The 22,489-nt window shown below is 36.6% G+C and overlaps 1 protein-coding gene across 1 annotated transcript in view; it reads left to right on the top strand.

The window, feature by feature from the left end:
- The window catches only part of NEB (nebulin), a 263,307-nt gene that overhangs the window by 116,380 nt on the left and 124,438 nt on the right, over positions 1-22,489 (top strand). The window contains exons 64-69 of the mRNA XM_049772977.1: positions 3,530-3,733; positions 4,225-4,329; positions 14,826-14,933; positions 15,485-15,796; positions 17,544-17,747; positions 18,422-18,526. Of these exons, the coding sequence (XP_049628934.1) occupies positions 3,530-3,733; positions 4,225-4,329; positions 14,826-14,933; positions 15,485-15,796; positions 17,544-17,747; positions 18,422-18,526 (1,038 nt within the window). The remainder of the gene's footprint in view (positions 1-3,529; positions 3,734-4,224; positions 4,330-14,825; positions 14,934-15,484; positions 15,797-17,543; positions 17,748-18,421; positions 18,527-22,489) is intronic.

Raw genomic sequence — 22,489 nt, 5'->3', positions numbered from 1 at the left:
CAGGAAGGCATTTGCCTTGCACGCAGCCAACCAGAATTTGATCCCAGGCATCTTATATGGTCCCCAGGGCTTGCCAGGATTAATTTCTGAGCACAGAGCCAAGAGTCACCCACAAACAAAAAATAAAACAAAGCTGGAGTAGGTCATTAGAATTCAGAGTCCACCTGTGGAAAAGTATCTTTTACTCTTGAGAAGGAGAAAGAAACAACACATTTTTATTAAAAAGTTAAAATTTTGTTGGCTGGAATGATAGCACAGAGGATAAGGAATTTGCCTTGCATGCAGACTACCCAGGTTTGATCCTTGGTGTCCCATATGGTCCGCTGAGGTTGCCAGGAGTTGTTTCCGAGCATAAAAACAGGAATAACACCTTGAGTGCTGCTGGATATGACCCAAAATAAAAAATAAAATGTAGGGGCTGGAGAGATAGAATGGAGGCAGGGCATTTGCCTTGCATGCAGAAGGACATTGGTTCAAATCCCGGCATCCCATATGATCCCCCGAGCCTGCCAAGAATGATTTCTGAACGTAGAGTCAGGAGTAAACCCTGAGCACTGCTGGGTGTGACTCAAATACAAAAAAAAAAATTTTAATTTTCTCTAGGCAATGGAGAAATAGTGCAGAGAGTAAGGCTGATGCCTTGCATGTGGTAATTCCCAGTTCAATTCCCAGCACTGTTTGTTCGCTTAAGCACTTCTGGGGTCTGACCTAGGGTATCAACACTGGGGTGGATCAGGTAATCCCTGGCACCTCAGAATGTACACAATACTATATCTTTAGGCTTTTGCGTGAACTACTGGCTATGATGGCCAATAATCCCTGAGAGGGAGCCCTGAACATCTAGGGAGGCTCCTTTTCATGCAAAGTGAATGAGATTATAACTAATAGAATATGATTACTTGCTATGCCACTAAATGGTATTTTTATGAGAACCAAGTGGATTTTTGTTTCTGAAAACCATTTAATCATTCCACACTCTCCCACCTTAGCATAACCCTGTGGAGAGTTGGGAGATAGCCACATGGTAATAACAAACTCAATTTTTTTTAGAAACAGAGACACTGTCCCAAAAATGGGTAGAAGAAGCATGCTTACTATAAAACATATTCATAACTAATTAAATCATGAACATTATATGACTACCAATAATAAAAAATTATACATTAATTAATAATTTCCAGTAACTCTACAACCCACCTTTGTAAACACCACATATTGCTTGCCATATACAAAACTCATTGTTTGGCAATTGTTTTAAAAAAGAAAAAAGCTTTGCTTACATATGAACTGCAGTTAAAAATGGTTAATGTTGTCTTTAAAGTGATGCATTGATAAGAAGCTCCTTTCCTTTTTGAATATCTCCCTCGCTCTTGGTGGTGTGAGGTCTTAGTAATGTGAGAAGTATTTGAAAGTAAAATACACTCCAAAAGTGAAAAATGTTACTATTGTTATTTCCAGAGTGGTAACTAGTCAGTATAAAGTATTTCCAATAGGCTGTTTTTGTTCCAGCTGTAAAAATAACAGTTTACATTTACTACTTAATAACATTACAGTGAAATCCTTCGAACAGTTGAACAAAGAGCTAGTTCCATTGTTTAGAAGCAGTAATGCATACGGAATGGGTATACAAAAACACATAACAGAGCAATAATCTAAAATTAAGGGCTGGAGAGATAGTACAGTGGATAGGGTTTTTGCCTTGCATGTGACTGATTAAGGTTTGATCGCCAATACATCATAAAGTCCCCCAAGCCAGCTAGGAGTGATCCCTGAACACAGAGCTAGGAATAAGCCCTGAGCACCTCCAAGTATGACCCAAAAACTTAAATAAATAATGACTTAGAAAAAAAAGTTCTTGCTTCCTGTCCTGAAAACTGTGTGCGAATAGACAATAGGCCTGGACAACTGAAATGCTGAAAAACTGATCTTGACCAGTATTAAAGTCTTCAAAGGTCTGACTCAAGCAGGGTTTCAGGGTTTCACATAATTTATTATAGTTTAACATAATTTATTTTTTGGTTTTTTGGGGGGCCACACCTGGCAGTGCTCAGGGGTTACTATTGGCTCTGTACTCAGAAATCGCCACTGGCAGGCTCCTGGACCATATGGGATGCCAGGGATTGAACCAGCGTTAGTCCTGGGTCAGTCATGTGCAACCTACTGTTGGGGTCGGGGATCAATCCCCCTCTCTCGAGCGGTGTCTCAAGCGTTTCAAGGAAATATGGGAGCCATGCAAATTTGTAAAAATGATTTATTTCTGATGCCCAATTGACATCAGGGCCAGTGCCCAGGGATGAACCTCAGAGCAAAGACTGAAACAATTCTCACAAGTTTTTATACAGCAAAGGTACAGCCTCACCATTCCTTATTTTACAGCTGTGGTCTTTATCTTAGAAAAACATTTTAACTCAGGCATCCTAACTCAGTTAGGAGAAAGGAACATTTATCACAACAGAGAGACAACCACAGAAGTTAACAGTGGGTCATAAGGGAGGTGGTTACATCCTTTATCATGTAGAGTAAACACTACATCTAGGGTCGCATTCCTATGTTAAAGGATGGGGGGAAGCTAGCTTACCAGGATTTTACAGGAAAAACAGACCCTGAGTGAGTTGGGGGTATATGGCCCCTCCCTTGAGCGAGACCAGGCCTTTATCTTTCTTTCTTTGTGCTGACCTGAGGTTTTGATATTCAAAACGAGAACTTTTAAGACCAGGAGGTAGGGGGTATCTTCTCCGCTTGAGACTGCTTGTCTTTGGCTTCAAACAGCCTTAGACAGGGTCACTGAGTTTATGAAGGATTTTAAAGCCAAAGTTGCACTTAAAAAGGGAAACTTTTAAACAAAGAGAACTTTTTATAGGGAAAACTCCAAAATTTTTCTCTTCACTACCACGGTGCTACCACTCCAGCCCCATAGTTTAACTTATTTTTTAAAAAAATAAAGCACCGCTTGTATTATGAAATATAAAAAGGTACACAGATGGTAATAACTCTACTACAAAAGACCATTCCTATTCATAGTTTATCTGTACACATTCTTTAATGCGCTTTTTCATACAATTTTATATTAGTGACATTTCTAATGACCAAAGTCTTAAAAATCTAGCTTTTAGTAGCTGTATTTTATTGATGAGACCCAGTATTTATTCAATTATAGCCTATTGTTAGACAAATATATGTGTACTCTCTCTGGATTGGCACTCATATACAATGCACAGGGACATTATAATAAAATTCACTGGACTATTAGTAAAATTTTAGCTATCAATTTGGATTAATTCCTCTTCTACTGTGCTACAATATTTGGTCACTTTCTGTTAGGAATAGGAGATAGTTCTGGGTCATTTCTGAGCATAATTCCTTTTTCAGTTTACCAACTACAGTAAATTGGTTTTTTTGTGGAAAAAGATGCAAAGAACAAAACAACACCACATCCACCATAAATATAATTTACTATGTATTTCAATGGCATCTTTACCCTAAATCTTTTGGTCTTACTAAAGAGTGTCTGCCTTTTTCCTTTACACAGAATGTCTATAAAGCAGACCTCCAGTGGATGAAAGGCATTGGCTGGGTCCCCATAGGGTCTCTGGATGTGGAAAAATGCAAGAGAGCAACAGAGATACTGAGTGACAATATCTACCGCCAACCTCCAGACAAGCTGAAGTTTACCAGTGTGACAGATTCTCTGGAACAAGTGCTGGCTAAGAACAATGCCATCACCATGAACAAGGTGAGTGCCAGCTGTTGATATGATTATATTTTCATGACAAGTAGACTGAAGGTTATCAATGAAAAGGTGAAACCACACTTATATTTTAAAATACCTACTTTAAACTCCCTAAATTATTCTTAATATTTTTCATTTTAATCTTGATAACCTGAAGGAAAAGTCAAACGTCTCATTGGATATAAAATATTTAAGCCTAATATTTTTATAATCAGGTTAAAAATAATCTTGTCTTGTTTATATTTACTGGAATGATAGTATAATGGATAAAGTACTTGCCTTGCATACAGCTAACCTTGGATTTATCCCTGGCATCCTATATGGTCCATCAAGCCAAAAATGATCCCTGAGCACAGAGCCAGGATTAAGCCCTATGTATGCACCATTGGTTGTGGTCCCAAACAAACAACCAAAAACCAATAATAATCTTGTCTTAATTTGACTTCTTGTAATTTATGTCTTAAATGGTTCTTGATTACCATGTTCTTTGATAGCGTTTATACACAGAAGCCTGGGACAAAGACAAGACTCAAATTCATATCATGCCTGATACTCCAGAGATCATGTTGGCACGCCAGAACAAAATCAACTACAGTGAGGTAAGGGAAAATTTTGTGACACTATCCTATTACCGTTGTGTTGCTCTTTGTTTGGACTTTTTGGCACTTATTTTCATGGTGATTCCTTAACCTCAACTATCATGGTGCAAAATGCTTTATGACATAAGCCGTTGACTTATTCAATTTGTCACCTTTAGATTGAATCTTGTATTCTATAGGATTCCATGGGAAGCTTAAATCATATTGTCTTTTCATTTTATGGCTATTAGCTATGGTCAGTGAGGGTGAGTGAGAAATAGTTGCTAGTTTCAAGGAGTAGGATTAAAAAACAAGATGCTGTTAATTTATATTAGTATATCCTAAAACATTATTGGTTGTTTATCAGAAATTAAGATCAACTAGATCTGCTTTTTTTTCAGTTTCTATACCTGGTGGTACTATGAAGGAATTTCCTATATCTTTTTTCTCCTATCTGGATTCTGAATTCAGTTTTGAGAAATAAAGCAATGGAGTATAACTAGAATCAAAACTATTATGTTCGTTTCTACTAAAATTAGGTTAAAGGAGCTAAACCTGCTCACCAAATCTCAGAATTAGGTTGTCCACCCAGGAACAAACTATCCAGATTCTGTTCTGTTTCTCTTGGCTGGGGTGTTACTCAGGTAACAAAGAACAAGGAGTATTGAGCTTGTTCCAGGGGAGCCAGTTAAAGCTGAACTGGACATGCTCAATCATTCTATTTCTACAATAAGATAAACCATCAAACCTCTCAGGCAGAGAGAGAAAAAATATCAGTGAAAAAGACTGTGCTTGTTAAGGGGGTAATCTATGGAGTAATATGGAACCTGGAACCCACTGGTGATGCAATTGGTGTTGAAACAGCATTTGCTTGATTGAACTCCTACTACAAACAACTTTGTAAGTCAAGGTACCTTGGGTGGGGGAAGAAATATAATGTTGTAAAGGGAAGGATACATAAATCAGCCTTGACCCTAAACTATAAAGAGAAGAACAAAGAAGGAAAGAAATCCATGATGGGGAGGAAGAGGAAGAAAAGGAGAAGTAAGGGAGAATAGGGCCTTGGTTACACCTGGAATGTAGGAGAATAGTATATATCCAAAGCACAGGCTCAACAACCCTGGTAACATGATATCTAAAATAAAAGCACAAAACTTTAAAATGTGCCTATTGAGTGATAGGTAGGGAGAGGGGAGGGTTTTTGGGAAAGAGCATGGGAACACTGGCAGAAGGAGGGAAGTTGATACTGGTGATCAGATTGGTGTCAAAATATTGCATACCTAAAATCCAACTATTTATTACTTTGTAAATCACAGTTTTTAAGTTTAAAAAATTTTAAATGAAAAAGGCCAAAGAAAAAATAGTTTAGCTTCTTTTATAAGACAAAAGCTCCTTACTCATATGTGTGAGAGATACTCCATAATCCATTATCAAAAGTAATTATAGCTTTCTTTTTATAGATTATATAGGTTTATAACAGTCAAGCCTGAGTTTTGTGGTTTTTTGTTTTTGGCTTTTGGGTCACACCCGGCAGCGTTCAGGGTTTACTCCTGGCTCTATGCTCAGAAATCACCCCTGGCAGGCTTGGAGGACCATATGGGATTCCAGGATTTGAATCACCATTCCTCTGCATGCAAGGCAAATGCCCTACCTCAATGCTATCTCTCCAGCCCATAGAATCTTAAATTTTTGATGCCAAACCAGTTAACTGTGTTTAAATTTGTGTATTGATGTTTCTTATTTACCTTTTAAACATGATGAAACGTTGTCATATTACTTTTAAGTAGTAGAAATAAAATAAATGTAAAATATAAAAATCTTATAAATGATATTAAGCATAGTCTTATATTTTTCATTCAGAAATATACCCATAAATCCACTACTCTGTCTCATTAATATGTATCAATGAAATATTTTAACCTACATATTATATGTATTATGGATGATATATAATAAATTATAAATCTATAGCTATATTGTAATTCTTTCTAATACTTTGTGGTATACTTAGTAGGCAGTAATATAATTTATTTACTTTCTAATATTTTAGAAATCTGGTGTTTTCCAGTTTCTACACTTTTACGAATGTGGTCTGTCATCTGAGACTCTATGGATATTTTAAATTATTTTTTAAACTTTCTAGTTACAAGGTTGTTCATAATACAGTTGGGTTATTTTTCCCAAAGATACAAAGTTCATAATTGTGTTTCAGCCATACAACATCCACCAGTGCACATTTTCCACCACCAGTGTCCTCAGTTTCCCTCCTGCTCTCCCCTTCTTCCTGCCTTTGGGACAGAATTTTTCTTCTCTTTCACTATCTCTCTTTTTTTTTCTTTTTTTCCCTTTAAACACTGTGGTTTGCAACATTGTTACTGAGGGTTACTGAGGGGTATCATGACTATCACTTTATCTTCTTTCAGAACCCAATTATTTTTAATTAAAATATTTATTTAAGCACCATGATTAGAAACATGTTTGTAGTTGGGTTTAGTCATAAAAGAGAACACCCCACCTTCACAGCATAACCTTCCCACCACCAATCTCTTCCATATCCCTCTTCCCCCACTTCCTGCCTATCTTTGGGAAAGGCATTCTATTTCTTTCACTCACTATCATTATTATGATAGTTGTTGGTGTAGTTATTTCTCTAACTCTACTCATCACTCTTTGTGGTAAGCTTCATATCATGGGCTGGTCCTTCCACATCTCTATTGTTTCTGTGTATTGTTACAATAATGTCTTTTATTTTTCCTAAATCCCCCAGATGAGTGAAACTATATGGTGTCTATCTCTCTCCCTCTGACTTATTTCACAGCATAATAATTTCCATGTCCATCCATGTATGGGAAGATGTCATGACTTCATTTTTCCTGGCAGCTTCAGCATTCAATTCTTGTCCAAAGTGGTTATTTCCAGCTATCAGAGTCATAGGTCCCTTCTCTGTCCTAACAATAGATTTAATCTCTGAATTTTTGCTGCCAAAGATTATCTTTTAATTCTAATATTCTTTCACAGAGTCTATATAAACTTGCCAATGAAGAAGCGAAGAAGAAAGGCTATGACCTTCGAGTCGATGCTATTCCCATTGTGGCTGCCAAAGCATCCCGGGATATTGCTAGTGATGTGAGTAATCTGCAATAGTTATAGAGGGGATTCTGAACAGAGTAATTTTTGTTTTACAATAGAAAAATATATTTATGTGTTAATTAAAGCACATTTACTGACATCTCTAAATTAAAGATGCTTGTCATTGAAAAATTTATTTTTTAAATCTTTTAATTTTTTCATTTAATTTTTTATTAAATTTATTATTTATGACTCCAAAAGGCTTTGATATCCAAATATGATAGCCAGGTTTATATTATACAGCATAAAATTGAAGTTAATGTACACTTGCTTCTACCTGCAATTATGAGCAATTTATTTCGGTATTTTTAGCACAGAACCTTCAGAGAATTAAGAAAATGCCAGAGTTATTTATTTTTTCAAATCCTTAGTTATGTAAATTGTTCAATATCGGAAATAAATGACATTATATAACCAATTCTAGGATAAATATCTTTTCCCCAAACCATAAATTTTGAAAACTCTTTACTTAAACACAATTACTAAAATGCTTCCAAAATTAACCAAATGCGTTTTCTAAAATGAAAAGAAAAATAAAGACAACCAAAAAAAAAATTCTGTATTTGATCCCATGTCACACTGTCTTTGAAAGATATAGAGTATTCTGGTAGACTGAAGGGGTCTCAAACTTGTGGCCTGTGGGTCGCAAACGGCCCTCCATACAACATTTTGTGGCCCTGCCCTAGAGGAATCTTTTTTTGTTTTGTTTGTTTTAGTTGTTTGGGTCACAACCCCAATGTTCAAGGCTTATTACTGACTTTGCACTCAAGGATCACCCCGACTTTGCCTCCTGCGGTCCGCAGGTAAATTGAGTTTGAGACCCCTGCGAGACCGATACTTACGGTATATCAAATGTTGTGCCTTAAAGTAGAGAGAAATCACACAGATTCAGTACTTACCATGATAAGGAAAGCTCTGAAATGCTATTTTATAAATGAACAATCTATTTTCTCATGTGAGAAATCTCAACAAACCTCAGTCAAATGAGAAAGCTAGACCTTGCAGGAGAACAAGTCAGTTCTACTTCTGTGAGACTTGTATCCATGAAAGTCAGAAGATCTAGTTTTAAGAGGTGAGGAGAGTTGTAAAATGATACTGAGGATTCAGGAATAATTTTAAAAATGTTACCTTAAATTTATGGGTAACTGACTTCATTGCCCCCCCAAAAAAAGATGAGGCAGTAAATAGTTCTCATGGATTTTCTGAAATGTTATGATCTTTATTTCTAAGAAATTAATATCTATAGACCATAGAATCTAGAAGCTTGATCTGTATTCATGTTAGAGTATTGTTGTGAAGTCTAATCAAAATTTAGCCTGAGAACATGAGTTTTTATTCACATTATTCCATTTCTTATCAAGAAGATCATTTTAAAAGAATGAAGTTTTAAGTAAATGACTTTTGTTTCTTTCTATTCTTTTTCCTTTTTAATAACCACTTTTATTTTAGTACAAATACAAAGTTGGTTACCGCAAGCAGCTTGGCCATCACATTGGGGCCAGGGACATTAAAGATGACCCCAAGATGATGTGGTCCATACATGTGGCCAAGATCCAGAGTGATAGAGAGTACAAAAAGGACTTTGAGAAATGGAAGACCAAGTACACCAGCCCTGTGGACATGCTGGGTGTGGTGCTGGCCAAAAAATGCCAGACCTTGGTCAGTGACGCAGACTACAGAAACTACCTGCACCAGTGGACATGCCTGCCTGACCAGAATGATGTCATCCATGCTCGACAGGCCTATGACATCCAGAGTGATGTGAGTACTGAGACCTGTTTAATGACAGTGATAAATATTAATATATAGTGGCCTAGGTGTTAGAGCCCTTACAAGGAATGTTTCTTCTCTCTACAATTAATTCTCTATGCCTTCATTTTAAAGAGATAAAATACCCTAAAGCTACAACTAATTTGGCCTTCATATTTTATAATTTTTAATTTTATATTTTAATTTATTTTAATATTATTATGTTTATTATTTTTCTTTTACTAAATTTTGGGCCATATCCAGATTTTTTTATTTTTATATTTCTTTTACTTATTTTTAATATATTTATTTAGGCACTATGATTACAAACATGTTTGCATTTGGGTTTTAGTTATAAACAAGGATACCCCCCCTCCAACAGTGACCCCCCCCATCTCGCATCAAAATTTGAGGTTTGCTTCTTGTGTTTTTAGAACAATGATTCCACTAGCCAATGTCAATATATTTAACATTCACAGAACAAAGGGCTTATTCCTGACTCTGCTCAGGGACCTCTCCTAATGGGCTCAGGGGTACTGGGGTGTTGAACCTGGGTCAGATTCATGTGAGAAAAGCACACTGCCCACTGTACTATTGCTCCAGCCCAAATTTTCATATTTTTTAAAGACATCAACAAAGGTTGGAAGTTTCTAGTCTTTTTTTTTTAATTGTGCTACAACAGCTTCTGTTAATACTTGCTTTTGCATTTGATTTCGCCAGAACGTTTATAAAGCAGACCTCCAGTGGATGAAAGGCATTGGCTGGGTCCCCATAGGGTCTTTGGATGTGGAAAAGTGCAAGAGAGCTACAGAGATACTGAGTGACAACATTTACCGCCAGCCTCCAAACAAACTAAAGTTTACAAGTGTGACTGATTCCCTTGAGCAGGTGCTAGCCAAGAACAATGCCATCACCATGAACAAGGTGAGCACTAAGTTGTTGGGTAATAAAATATGGCTCCATTAAGAATATCTAAGTAATTATCTTTCTGTTTTACCTAATTTCCATTCTCTATACATTTATTTGGTTAAACTCTCAACTCAGTTATGTTAGGATTTTAAATATATATTTACTATGATATAAAATATTTAAATAGAGGGGCTAGAGATATATCACAGTCATTAGAGCACTTGACTTGCATGTTCCTGAACTGAGTTTGATCTCCATCATTTCATATGGTTCCCTGAGCCACCTAGGAGTTATTTCTGAGTGGAAAGCCCAAAGTAATCCCTATGCACCACCAGTTATGACCCTAAAATTAAAGAATGTTTATATAGAAATGTAAGTGTATATATATATATATATATATATATATATATATATATATATATATATATATATGCATGTAATTGCCTTTGCTCCTGCCCTTTACTGGGAGAGAATTCCGGCCAGCAGCTTTCTCTCAACCAGGACAGAAGGCAGAAGGCAACTACAAATAATTCACGAGTGTTAAGCTCTTTTGTGAACACCTAGAAAATTAAGCTGTAGAAGTTAGTAAAGGGCTCAGGGTGACATGTGCCAGTCGAGAGACTTTATTAAGGGGAGAGCAGGGTTTTTATGCCCTGCTCCAGTGGGAGGAGTAGTAACATAGGATTGAAACATAAACCAATCAGATTTGTACAAGTACAACAATTTTAACCAATGGGAGCATAAATTTCTTTTTTGGTTTAGTGCACATACTGCACATACACATTTTGATGGCGGGAAGGATAAGGAGGAACCTGGCAGGATGAGGGGAGGGGAAGCAAATTCTTAAACAAATAGCTAATTGATATTTACGCAAATACAATTTTTTGTTTAGCCTATTTTCCATTTAGATCTTTCTTTTGCGCAAGCAATAAGGATCACAATTTAAACTTTACAAAAACATATCTATAACTACATGCTTGAGAGCAGGCACAAAAACAGATTCCATGGAAAGGTTAAGGAATCTGGTTCAGCCAGATTCTGTGTGCTGAGCTAAATTTATTTGCAGAGTTTCCTGTTGGCTCGGGGCTATGCAAACTTTGTGGCTATCAGGCAGGCGGTGGAAAATTCATCCAGAGTTCCATTGAACATGTGGGGTGCACGGTCACCCACATATGCATATATGTATACATATACATCTGCTTTGATATCTCTTGAAAAATAGCCAAAATTAACAATAGCAGAGCTGAAGCTGGAGAGATAGTTTTGTATTAGAGTACATGCTTTCTATGCAGCCAACCCCAGTTCTATTCCCTTACCATGTTTTTTTTTAATTTATTTATTTATGTTTGGGTTTTGGGTCACACCCAGTGGGGCTCAGGGGTTACTCCTGGCTTTGTGCTCAAAATTCACTCCTAGCAGGCTCCGGGGATTTCATGGGATGCTGGGAATCAAACCCAATCTATCCCAGGTAAGCCCCATGCCCTACCCCTGTGCTATCTCTCCAGCCCCCTCTTAACACATATAACAGACTTAGATGATCACTGAGAGCCCCAGGGAATTCCCAACACTGCAGGGCTCAAACAGCACTGTATTCTAAGCCCCTTGTTATAACTTCTCAAGTCCCCTCAGTACAACTTGGAAAGCCCCTAAATAAATAAATATGTTTGAAAGAATAGGACTGTTATTTGTTATTCAAATTATTCAAAGTCTATGAAAGTTAGCCTGGCTTTATAGCAAGATTTTTTTCTTGTTGGGTATTATGTAGGAAATTATAAAACAAATAAGTCAGATACAATTTTCATTGTATTTACCATGCATATCCAGGTGCACCACAATTATTAAATAAATCAACAAAGAAGTACCATGGAGAAGGATTTGATAATATAGCCACAGTAAATATAAATATGCACATACACTTAGGAGTATAAATGCTTAGAATTTTTTTATTTTAATTGGGATAGAGGTAATCCAATAAGAGAATACTCATATATATGCAAACATACATATTCTTTTTCTAATTCTAGTACCCATTCTTATTTAGTGGCAGCAAATAGTATGTAATGCCAAAATACAGGAATATAAAGATAAAATACATTTCAAGAAGATTAGCTTCTAGCCATCTTGAACTCTGAAATGAAAATCCCTATTTTTGACTTTATTTTCTAACCTTTTTATACCTCCTAGCGCTTATACACAGAAGCCTGGGACAAAGACAAGACTCAAATCCACATCATGCCGGATACGCCTGAAATCATGTTGGCAAGACAAAATAAAATAAATTATAGTGAGGTAAGACTGGTTTATTTTCTTTCTTTGACTATATTTATTTATTTATTTATTTATTTATTTATTTATTTATTTTTTTTTTGTGTGTGGTTTTTGGGTCACACCTGGCAGTGCTCAGGGGTTATTTCTGGCTCCAGGCTCAGAAATTGCTCCTGGCAGGCACAGGGGACCATATGGGGTGCTGGGATTCGAACTGAAGACCTCCTGCATGAAAGGCAAATGCCTTACCTCCATGCTATCTCTCCGGCCCCGACTATATTTATTTTTGTAAATAAATAGAAAAGTCAGAACTATGTATTAAATACTCATGTGAATCAATAAGCTCAATTTTTTTCTTTCATTTCTCTTGCTCTACATATTATTGTACTGAAAACTAAAATGTTGGATAGTCAGACACAAAAACATCTCCATGCCTGGCAAAAATCTCCCCTCAAAGTCAATTATTAATGATAAAACATTGTAAATTCAATTTAAAATAATTGTTCCTACTTATCAAAATAGCACTTGCTCCAAAACATGTTTTGTGAATTTTTCTTCTTCAGATAGGTCATCCCTAAAATAGGAGAAGCAAATGCTTTTATATGCTTACTTTAGAGAGAAAGTACAGGAATAAGAAAGACAGTTGTCTCACAAATGGCCAACTCTAGTTTGATCCCTGGCACCACATACAGACCCTCAGGTACCACCATGAGCAGAGATCCAAGAGTAAGCCCTGAGCTTCACCCAGTATAACCCGCAAAACAAAACCAAAAACTTAATATGCCAATGCTGATTTTTATGACTAACTAAGGTAACATTTATGTTCATACATATAGCTATCTTTCTCAATATAAAATATTCAGTGTGAAGTCTATTGTGAAATAGCTTCTTAATAAACTTTAATTTATTTCCTTTACATTCAAGTCACTTTAAAAAAATAGGATTTCTTTAACATGTTCAGAATAACCTGATTTATTTACAAGAATTAAAATAAGAATTCTTAAAATCCAAAATTATCCAGGATTCTTAATTCAATCTAATTACAATAACTAAGAAGTAACATGAATATCTCTCCAACATTTTCCCTAGATCTCTTCTCAGGACCTCCCTGCCACTGGTTAGCAGGATCAGTTCTGTTGACAGAATCTCAGGATTTATTTTTATTGGCCATTAGCCATTATCTTTCTTTGTTTAGTTATATTAACGTCTGATTGAGATCATCTGGTATTTATCCTTCTCCTCTGACTCATTTCTTAACTTGACACCCTCCTATTTTATCCAAGTTATAGTAAAAGGCAGATTTTTACTTTTTTGTAGAGATGAGTAATTACAATGTGAATTTCAAAGTACATGTAAAATGTAGAAATTTCTGGGACCATAAAGAAAGACTTTGTCCTAAACTTCACCTTAGAATCTGTGCAAAATCTAAGATCTCTAATTACAGAAGACTGACTCTTGACAACAGCAACAGAACAGAACTTTTCCTGGGACCATAAAGAAATACCTTGGGTTTTGACAACTAACATGCCTGGAGCCTATAGCTAATCTCATGACCGAATGCTTCAAGAGAAGAGACACCATGTATCTCTTAGGACAAGAAAATTTTTTTTAATTTCCCCAACATTTACTGTGTCTATAAAGAAAATAACATAAAACACTTGCCATATCTGCCCCCCCTTGTTTTCATTTTTTTTATACTTATAGCTTTTAGATAGGGGCTCCTGCCTTTATTTATTTATTTATTTTTATGGAACCATAGAACATGAATCATCTGGTTCTGCCTCACATTTATGTCTCCCTACAAATTGAGAAAAGAAAAAAAAAAGTGGGTGGGATCCAGGGTCCAAATGGTCCCAGGAGCATAGAATGGAAATAAAAATGATCATCCCTAAATATCCAAATCAAAGTCAACAAGAGTAGAATCAAGAGACCCAAACTTCAACAAGTTATACACAAAATGCACCTATTACACTAGCAGTCTAGGGGTCGAAGGGTGGAGGTATAGAATGCATGCTAAGAATCATGAGGAAGGTAGATCAACACTGGTGGTGGGAAAGGCCCTAATGCATTGTCACTATGTTACTGAAATACGACTGTGAAAGGCTTGTTAAAAAATTAATTAAATTAAAAATATATAGATCTTAAAAATGAAAGCTGAATATGGCAGTACAATTCTTCATACCAGTGTATTCTTCCTTTGACAAAAGTACATTTTGGGGCCGGCATGGTGGCGCTAGAGGTAAGGTGTCTGCCTTGCCAGTGCTAGCCTAGGACGGACCGCGGTTCGATCCCCTGGCATCCCATATGGTCCCCCAAGCCAGGAGCGACTTCTGGGCGCATAGCCAGGAGTAACCCCTGAGCATCACCAGGTGTGGCCCAAAAACCAAAACAAAATAAAAAAAAGACAAAAGTACATTTGTAGAGTCAGAATATTTCATCTAAAATCTATTATTTCTTTTCCCCAGAGCCTCTATCGGCAGGCCATGGAAGAAGCCAAAAAAGAAGGCTATGATTTGAGAAGTGATGCCATTCCCATTGTAGCTGCCAAGGCCTCCCGGGATATTGCCAGTGATGTAAGAGCTGATGGTGTTTTTGTACTTGTTGTCAATAACCCAGACACCTACTTAGGAAGTTTCATTTCTGAAACATTTGTGGAAATATGTTCAATGATTATTCATATTAATTACTCCCAGATTATTTATGCAATGGAAATTATTGATCAGAATGCCCTAGGATAAAAAAATTAAGGGATCATTTTGACATATCCCATATATAAAATATAAAACCACTTAAACATATGAGATATAATTTTAGAGTAGTTTACCCACTACTGTTCACTGTAGTTTTTTAACTCATCATGCTTCAATTTAGTTTTAACCACCATTAGCTATCTTAAAGTTTTCTAGCATAATGTCAAAAAATCACTGTAGAGTTATTTTTTGGAAGTATTTTTTTTTACAGTATCCTCTCTGAAATTTAGCATGCCCCTATATAAAGCTTTACAGCAGCACATTTGATGAAGATCCCTCACTTTTTCAGAAGTTCATAGCAAAGCACCATCACAAAAAATAAATAAGGAATTGCCTTTGATGCTTTCTTTCATTTACTGGGTTCTCTCTTTTAGTATAAATACAAAGAAGCTTATAGGAAGCAACTGGGACACCACATTGGAGCCCGAGCTATCCATGATGACCCCAAGATGATGTGGTCCCTTCATATTGCCAAAGTGCAGAGTGACCGTGAGTATAAGAAAGAATTCGAGAAATACAAGACCAGATACAGCAGCCCAGTGGATATGCTTGGTATTGTTTTGGCCAAGAAATGTCAGACCTTGGTCAGTGACGTGGACTATAAACATCCTCTTCATGAGTGGACCTGCCTGCCTGACCAGAATGACATCATCCAAGCTCGGAAAGCTTATGAGCTCCAGAGTGATGTAAGTATCCCTGATGCTGATTTTGTATGTTAAAAATACATCTTGGGGCTGGAGAGCTAGAACAGTGGGGTAAGGTATGTATGCCTTTTATAAAGCTAATCTAGGTTTAATACTCCATATGATCCCCCTGAATTTCACCAGGAGTGATCTCTGCATGCATATCTAAGAGTAAGCCATGAGCACAGATGGGTTGTCTCAAACCAAAGACAACCAAAATACATCTACATCTAACTACTGCCAATGAACTTGAATTTTTATATTTCAAATAATGTGCAATTGGATGTTTGAAAGGAGTTTCCCATTGGAAGCACTAAAATTTGTTCACAAATTTGTTTCTTTTCCTGAGTTATGTGAATTAGAAAATAATGTAAAATATCATCAGTAGGGGCCGGGCGGTGGCGCTAAAGGTAAGGTGCCTGCCTTGCCAGCGCTGCCTTGGACGGACCGCGGTTCGATCCCCCGGTGTCCCATATGGTCCCCCAAGCCAGGAGCAACTTCTGAGCACATAGCCAGGAGTAACCCCTGAGCGTTACCGGGTGTGGCCCAAAAACCAAAAAAAAAAAAAAAATATCATCAGTAATACTGGTGTATTTCTCACTAGTGACTTAAACTTCCTTTAAGTTAGATAAAAGACAGTCTTCAAAAATATATAGCTGCAAATTTTGAACTGAAAGAGTTGAAAATATGTGTTTAGTGTAGAGAGAGTACTAATACAATATATTAAGTTGAATATTGTAACAGTTTAAACGAATATCCATATTTTATTTTTATTGACAGAAAAGTCAGTAAGACTCCTGGCTTTTCACAAGGCATTGATCTGAGCATAGTTCTTTTATTTAAAGTTTTTTTTAATATATAAATATATAATATAAGCACCATGATTACAAGCATGCTCGGAATTGGGTTTCAGGCATAAATAGAATAGGCCTCCTTCACTAGTGCAAACTGGATGCATTTGAAGCACATTTTTCAAGGTTGCAGACGCTGAACACTTGAGTAAAATTTTTATAATACATACGCTCTACAATGGACTGTAACTTTTACTAAAAACAACAACAGAAAAAAAAAACACCTTATACAGGGGTTGGAGCAATAGTATATAGTTTACCTTGCATACAGCTGACCAGGTTCTATCCCCTACATCAGTAACCTGAGCCCTGCCAGAAGTAATTCCTGAGTGCAAAACAAGGAGAATCCTGAGCAATACCAGGTGTGGCCCCAAACAAAAACCAACAAAACAAAACTCATACGAAGTTCCAAAAATCACCCCTTCATCACTAGTGTATAATTCCTACCACCAGTCTCTTCAGTTTTCTTCTCCCCAATCCAGTTTTGTCTCTATAGCAGACACTTTTCTCTCCTCCACTACCTTTTTTCTTTCTGATCACTGTGGTTTGCAATTCAATTAAAAACTAGTAAAAACTTTTAAAAAAAAAACTAGTAAAAACTGAAATACAATTATAGTTAAACAACTTTATAACTATGTATCTCACAGTAATTCAATTCGAGAATTTATTTTTAAAAAATCGTAAAAAAAAAAAACCCTCATTGTTTATAGGTCCTCTGTACCTATAAATGCTCAGGAAAATATGATTAGGTTTCAGTACTATATATACAAGAATATCTAGCTATACTGGTGCTTTATCTGTTCATCAATGGCTTTGTATTTGTCTGCTATGTTCCATATTGTGACAGTGAATCATATGTACTCTTTATTTAATAAATATGTTTACCTGTTGACTTGTAGAATGTATACAAGGCAGATCTTGAATGGATGAAGGGTATTGGCTGGGTACCAATTGGCTCATTGGAAGTTGTTAAAGCCAAGAGGGCCACAGAGATACTGAGTGACAATATCTACCGTCAACGTCCAGACTCAATGAAATTCACCAGCATAACCGATTCTCTGGAGCAGGTTCTGGCAAAGAACAATGCTATTAATATGAATAAGGTGAGTCTTAATTCCTCATTAGTAAGTATCAGACTTTACCTCAAAATAGGATAAAAATTATGACATAGAATAAGATTTTGGAAATTCTTGTAAGATATATCATTTCTTTGGGTCCATTGCAGCCAAGACAGACGCCTTATTCTTTAGCCCATTTCCACTCTGTAGAATATATAATTTCTTTAAAGATAATTTTCTATTTAGTACCATAATTATTTAGTGATGCTTGAAATTACTGAACTCAGGTTGAAATACAAAGACCTGCAATTATTTTATTACACACAGATTTTAGGGATTGCAATCTGCTTACTTTTCTGAACTATAAAAAATTTAATAAGAAATAATAAAAAATAATAAAAACTGGAACTAAAGCGATAGTACAATTGGTAGTGCACTTTCTTTGCATGTGGCCAACCCAGATTTGATTTCCAAAACCCATATTACCCCACAAGCCTTGCCATAAATAAGCACTGAGCACCACCAGTTGTATCCCACGCCTACAAAGGAAGAAACGGTAAATTAATGAAATAGTAAGCTCTTGGAAAAAATACTTACCTGATAAGAATTTATACAAACCTACTAACTTTATCTCTATTTGTACAGAAAAGAAATGATTGGCACAGAAAAAAGGAAACTCTTTCAACTCCAAAATAACCTTTTCATCTTTTTCCCCATAGCGCTTATATACGGAGGCTTGGGATAATGACAAGAAAACAATTCATGTCATGCCTGACACACCAGAAATCATGCTGGCCAAACTCAACAGAATAAACTACAGTGATGTAAGTAAGCTATTCATCTTTATAAAAAAAAAACTCAAAGGATGAAAATGAATAATTTCTATTGTTCTTTTAGTGGAAACTCTAATGCACATATTTCAAACTTATATTCAATAAAATTGTAGGTCTTCTTTGATTGGGATAGTGGTGGGTCACAAAGTAGACCAGCCTTTAACAATAGGATTTCAGGGGATAGGAGGCTAATGTAGAAATGTCTCAAAATAAATTATATTCTGAAATTATACTTTTCCCTATGGGTCAGTGAGTTTGATAAGGTCTTCCAATGGTCTCCCAAGCCAGGCGCAATTTCTGAGCTTAGAGCCAGGAGAAACCCCTGAGTGCCACCAGGTATAGGATATCTCCAAAAAAGAGAAAGAAAGACATTCACCATTAACAATAGCACAAACCACAGTGGAGAGAGAGAGAGAGAGAGAGAGAGAGAGAGAGAGAGAGAGAGAGAGAGAGAGAGAGAGAGAGAGAGAGAGAACATTATATAGGGAGGCAAGAAGGGAGTAGGGTAGAAGGGAAACTGGGGACATTAGTGGCAGGAAATGTGCTCTGGTGAAGGGATTAGTGTTGGACACGGTATGACTGAATCTCAAACACAAACAACTTTGTAATTGTATCTCATGGTGATTCAACTAAAAATGTATTAATAAAACATTTTGCCAATGAGATACCATTCTTTACAATCCTCATAAAAAATTAATTTTTGTCTTGATTTGGATCTCCCTGATGATGAGCGAAGGTGAGCATGTTTTCATGTGTTTGTTGGCCATCCTTCTCTCTTCCTCAGAGAAATGTCTATTCATTTCGTCTCCCCATTTTTTTATGGCTTCGTTTGGTTTTGAAGGGCTCAGGTTTCTGAGCGCTTTGTATGTTCTAGATATCAGCCCTTTATCTGATATATCAAGTGAAAAGATTTTTTCCCATTCTGTTAGCTGTCTTCTTGCATTAAGTAGGGTTTCTTTTGCCATGCAGAAGCTTTTTAGTTTGATATAGTCCCATTTGTTTATAGTTGATGCTAACGTTTTGCCATTGGTGCTCCATTCTCAAAGACCCTTTTGATATAAAGGTCTTCGAGTGTTCTGCCTATTTTATTCTCGATAAACTTTATAGATCAGGTCTGATTTCCAGATCTTGATCCATTTTGAGTTGACTTTTGTATAAGGAGTGAGATATGGGTCGATTTTCACTTTCGTGCATATGAGTTTCCAGTTGTACCAACACCATTTGTTGAATAGGCTTTCTTTGTTCCATTTCATATTCTTGCCTCTTTTATCAAATATTAGTTGGCTATATATCTGGGGGTTTATGTCTGGGAATTCTGTTCTAATCCACTGGTCTGAGGTCCTGTCTCTGTTCCAGTACCATGCTGTTTTTTATTACTATGGCTTTATAGTATAGTTTCAAGTTAGGTAAGGAGATACCTCCCAACTTCTCATTTTTCAGAATGTGTTTAGCTATCCTGGGTCTTTTATGGTTCCAAATGAATTTTATAATTGATTGTTCTATTTCTTTAAAGAATTGTGTCTGGATTTGGATAGGGATTGCATTAAATCTATATAGCAGTTTGGGTAAAATAGTCATTTTGACTATGTTAATTCTACCTATCCATGAGGATGGGATGTTCTTCCATTTCTTTAGATCGTCTTCAATTTCTTTCTGAAGTGTTTTGAAGTTTCCCTGGTATAGATCTTTCACTTCTCTTGTAAGGTTGATTCCTAGGTATTTGATATTTTTTGATACTATCTTAAATGGAATTGTATTTTTAATCTCTCTCTCCTCAACTTCATTGTTTGTATATAAAAACGCTACTGTCTTTTGTGTATTGACTTTGTATCCAGCCACTTTACTGTATTGGTTGATTGTTTCTAGGAGTTTTTCTGTGGATTCTTTAGGGTTTTTGATGTATATCATCATATCATCAGCAAATAGAGCTAGCTTGTGTTCCTCTTTCCCTACTTGAATTCCTTTGATTCCCTTCTCTTGTCGGATTGCTATTGCTAGGACTTCTAAGGTTATATTGAATAAGAGTGGAGAGAGTGGACAGCCTTGCCTAGTTCCTGACCTTAGTGGGAATGCTTCTAGCTTCTCGCCATTAAGTATAATGTTGGCTGTAGGCTTTTCATAAATAGCTGTAACTATCTTAAGGAAGGTGCCTTCTAACCCTATTTTGCTGAGTGTCTTTAACATGAACGGATGTTGGATTTTGTCAAACGCCTTCTCTGCATCGATTGATATGATCATGTGGTTTTTGTCCTTCATGTTGTTGATGTGGTGTATAATGTTTATTGATTTGCGTATGTTGAACCAACCTTGCATTCCTGGTATGAATCCCACTTGATCGTGATGTATGATCTTTTTGATGAGGTGTTGGATTCGGTTTGCTAAGATTTTGTTAAGTATCTTTGCATCAATGTTCATTAGTGAGATTGGTCTGTAGTTTTCTTTTTTGGTGGTGTCTTTGCCTTCTTTAGGAATGAGTGTGATATTAGCCTCATAAAAGGAGTTGGGGAGTGTACCCGCCTCCGTTTCTGCCCTTTAATGGGAGAGACTCCGGCCAGCAGCTTTCTCTCAACCAGGACAGAAGGTAGAAGGCGAATACAAATAATTCGCAAGTGTTAAGCTCTTTTGTGAACACCTAGAAAATTAAGCCATAGAAGTTAATAATAAAAAGCTCAAGCTGAATTCCTGTCAAGAGGTTTATTGAGAACAAGCAGAGTTTTTATAGCCTGCTTCAGTGGGAGGAGCAAAAACACAGGATTGAAACTTAAACCAATCAGATTTGTACAGGTACAACGATTTTTAACCAATGGGAGCAGACACATTTTGATGGCGGGAAGGATAAGGAGAAACCTGGCAGGATGGGGGGAGGGGAAGCAAATCCTTAAACAAATAGATCTTTCTTTTGTGCAAGCAAATAAGGATTACAATTTAAACCTTACAAAAAACCTATCTATAACTATGCTTGAGAGCAGTTACAAAAAACAGGTTCCATGGAAGGGTTTAAGGAATCTAGTTAGGCCAGATTCTCTGTGGTGAACTAAATTTATTTGCAGGGTTCTTTTGGCTCAGGGCTATGCAAACTTTTGGCTTGAATCAGGCAGCGGTGAAAAATCCATTCAGAGTTCCATTAAACATGTGGGTGCTCGGTCGCTCACAGGGGAGGATTCCTGTTTTTTCTATGGTTTTGAAAAGCCTATGGAACAGTGGTAATAAGTCTTCTTGAAATGTTTGATAGAATTCACCTGTAAATCCATCTGGGCCTGGGCATTTGTTCTTAGGGAGTCTTTTAATTACGTCTTCAATTTCCTCTGAAGTGATTGGACTGTTTAGAGTTTCTAGGTCTTCCTTTTCCAGTCTTGGAAGAGGGTGTTTGTCCAAGAATCTGTCGATTTCTGGTGGGTTCTCTAGCCTAGTTGAATATAGTTGTTCATAATATGATCTCATGATATGTTGTATTTCTTGGGGTTCTGTTGTAATCTCTCCCCTTTCATTCGTGATCCTAGTGATTTGGGTGTTTTCCCTCTTTTTTTTTGGTAAGTTTTGCCAATGGTTTGTCTAGTGAGGTTGGCTCACATCAAAAATAATGGAAACAACCTTTGTTGGCGAGGATGCGGTATGAAAGGAACTCTCATCCACTGCTGGTGGGAATGCCCCCTAGTCCAACATCTATGGAGAAAAGTCTGGAGAGTGCTCAAAGAACTCAGAATTGAGCTGCCATTTGACCCAGCAATTGCTCTCCTAGGCATATACCCCCAAGATGGAAGGACATTCATTCCAAAATACGTATGCACCCCACTATTTATTGCAGCACTCAGTATAATAGCCAAATCTTGGAACCAACCTCGATGTCCAACAACAGATGAATGGATCATTAAGATGTGGTACATATATACAATGGAATATTACATGGCAGTTAGAAATGATACAATCACAGACTTTGCAGCAACGTGGATGGAC

This window comes from Suncus etruscus, chromosome 5 (assembly GCF_024139225.1).
Source record: "Suncus etruscus isolate mSunEtr1 chromosome 5, mSunEtr1.pri.cur, whole genome shotgun sequence".
Classification (NCBI taxonomy): Eukaryota; Metazoa; Chordata; class Mammalia; order Eulipotyphla; family Soricidae; genus Suncus; species Suncus etruscus.
This window is presented reverse-complemented; position numbering and strand designations above follow the sequence as displayed.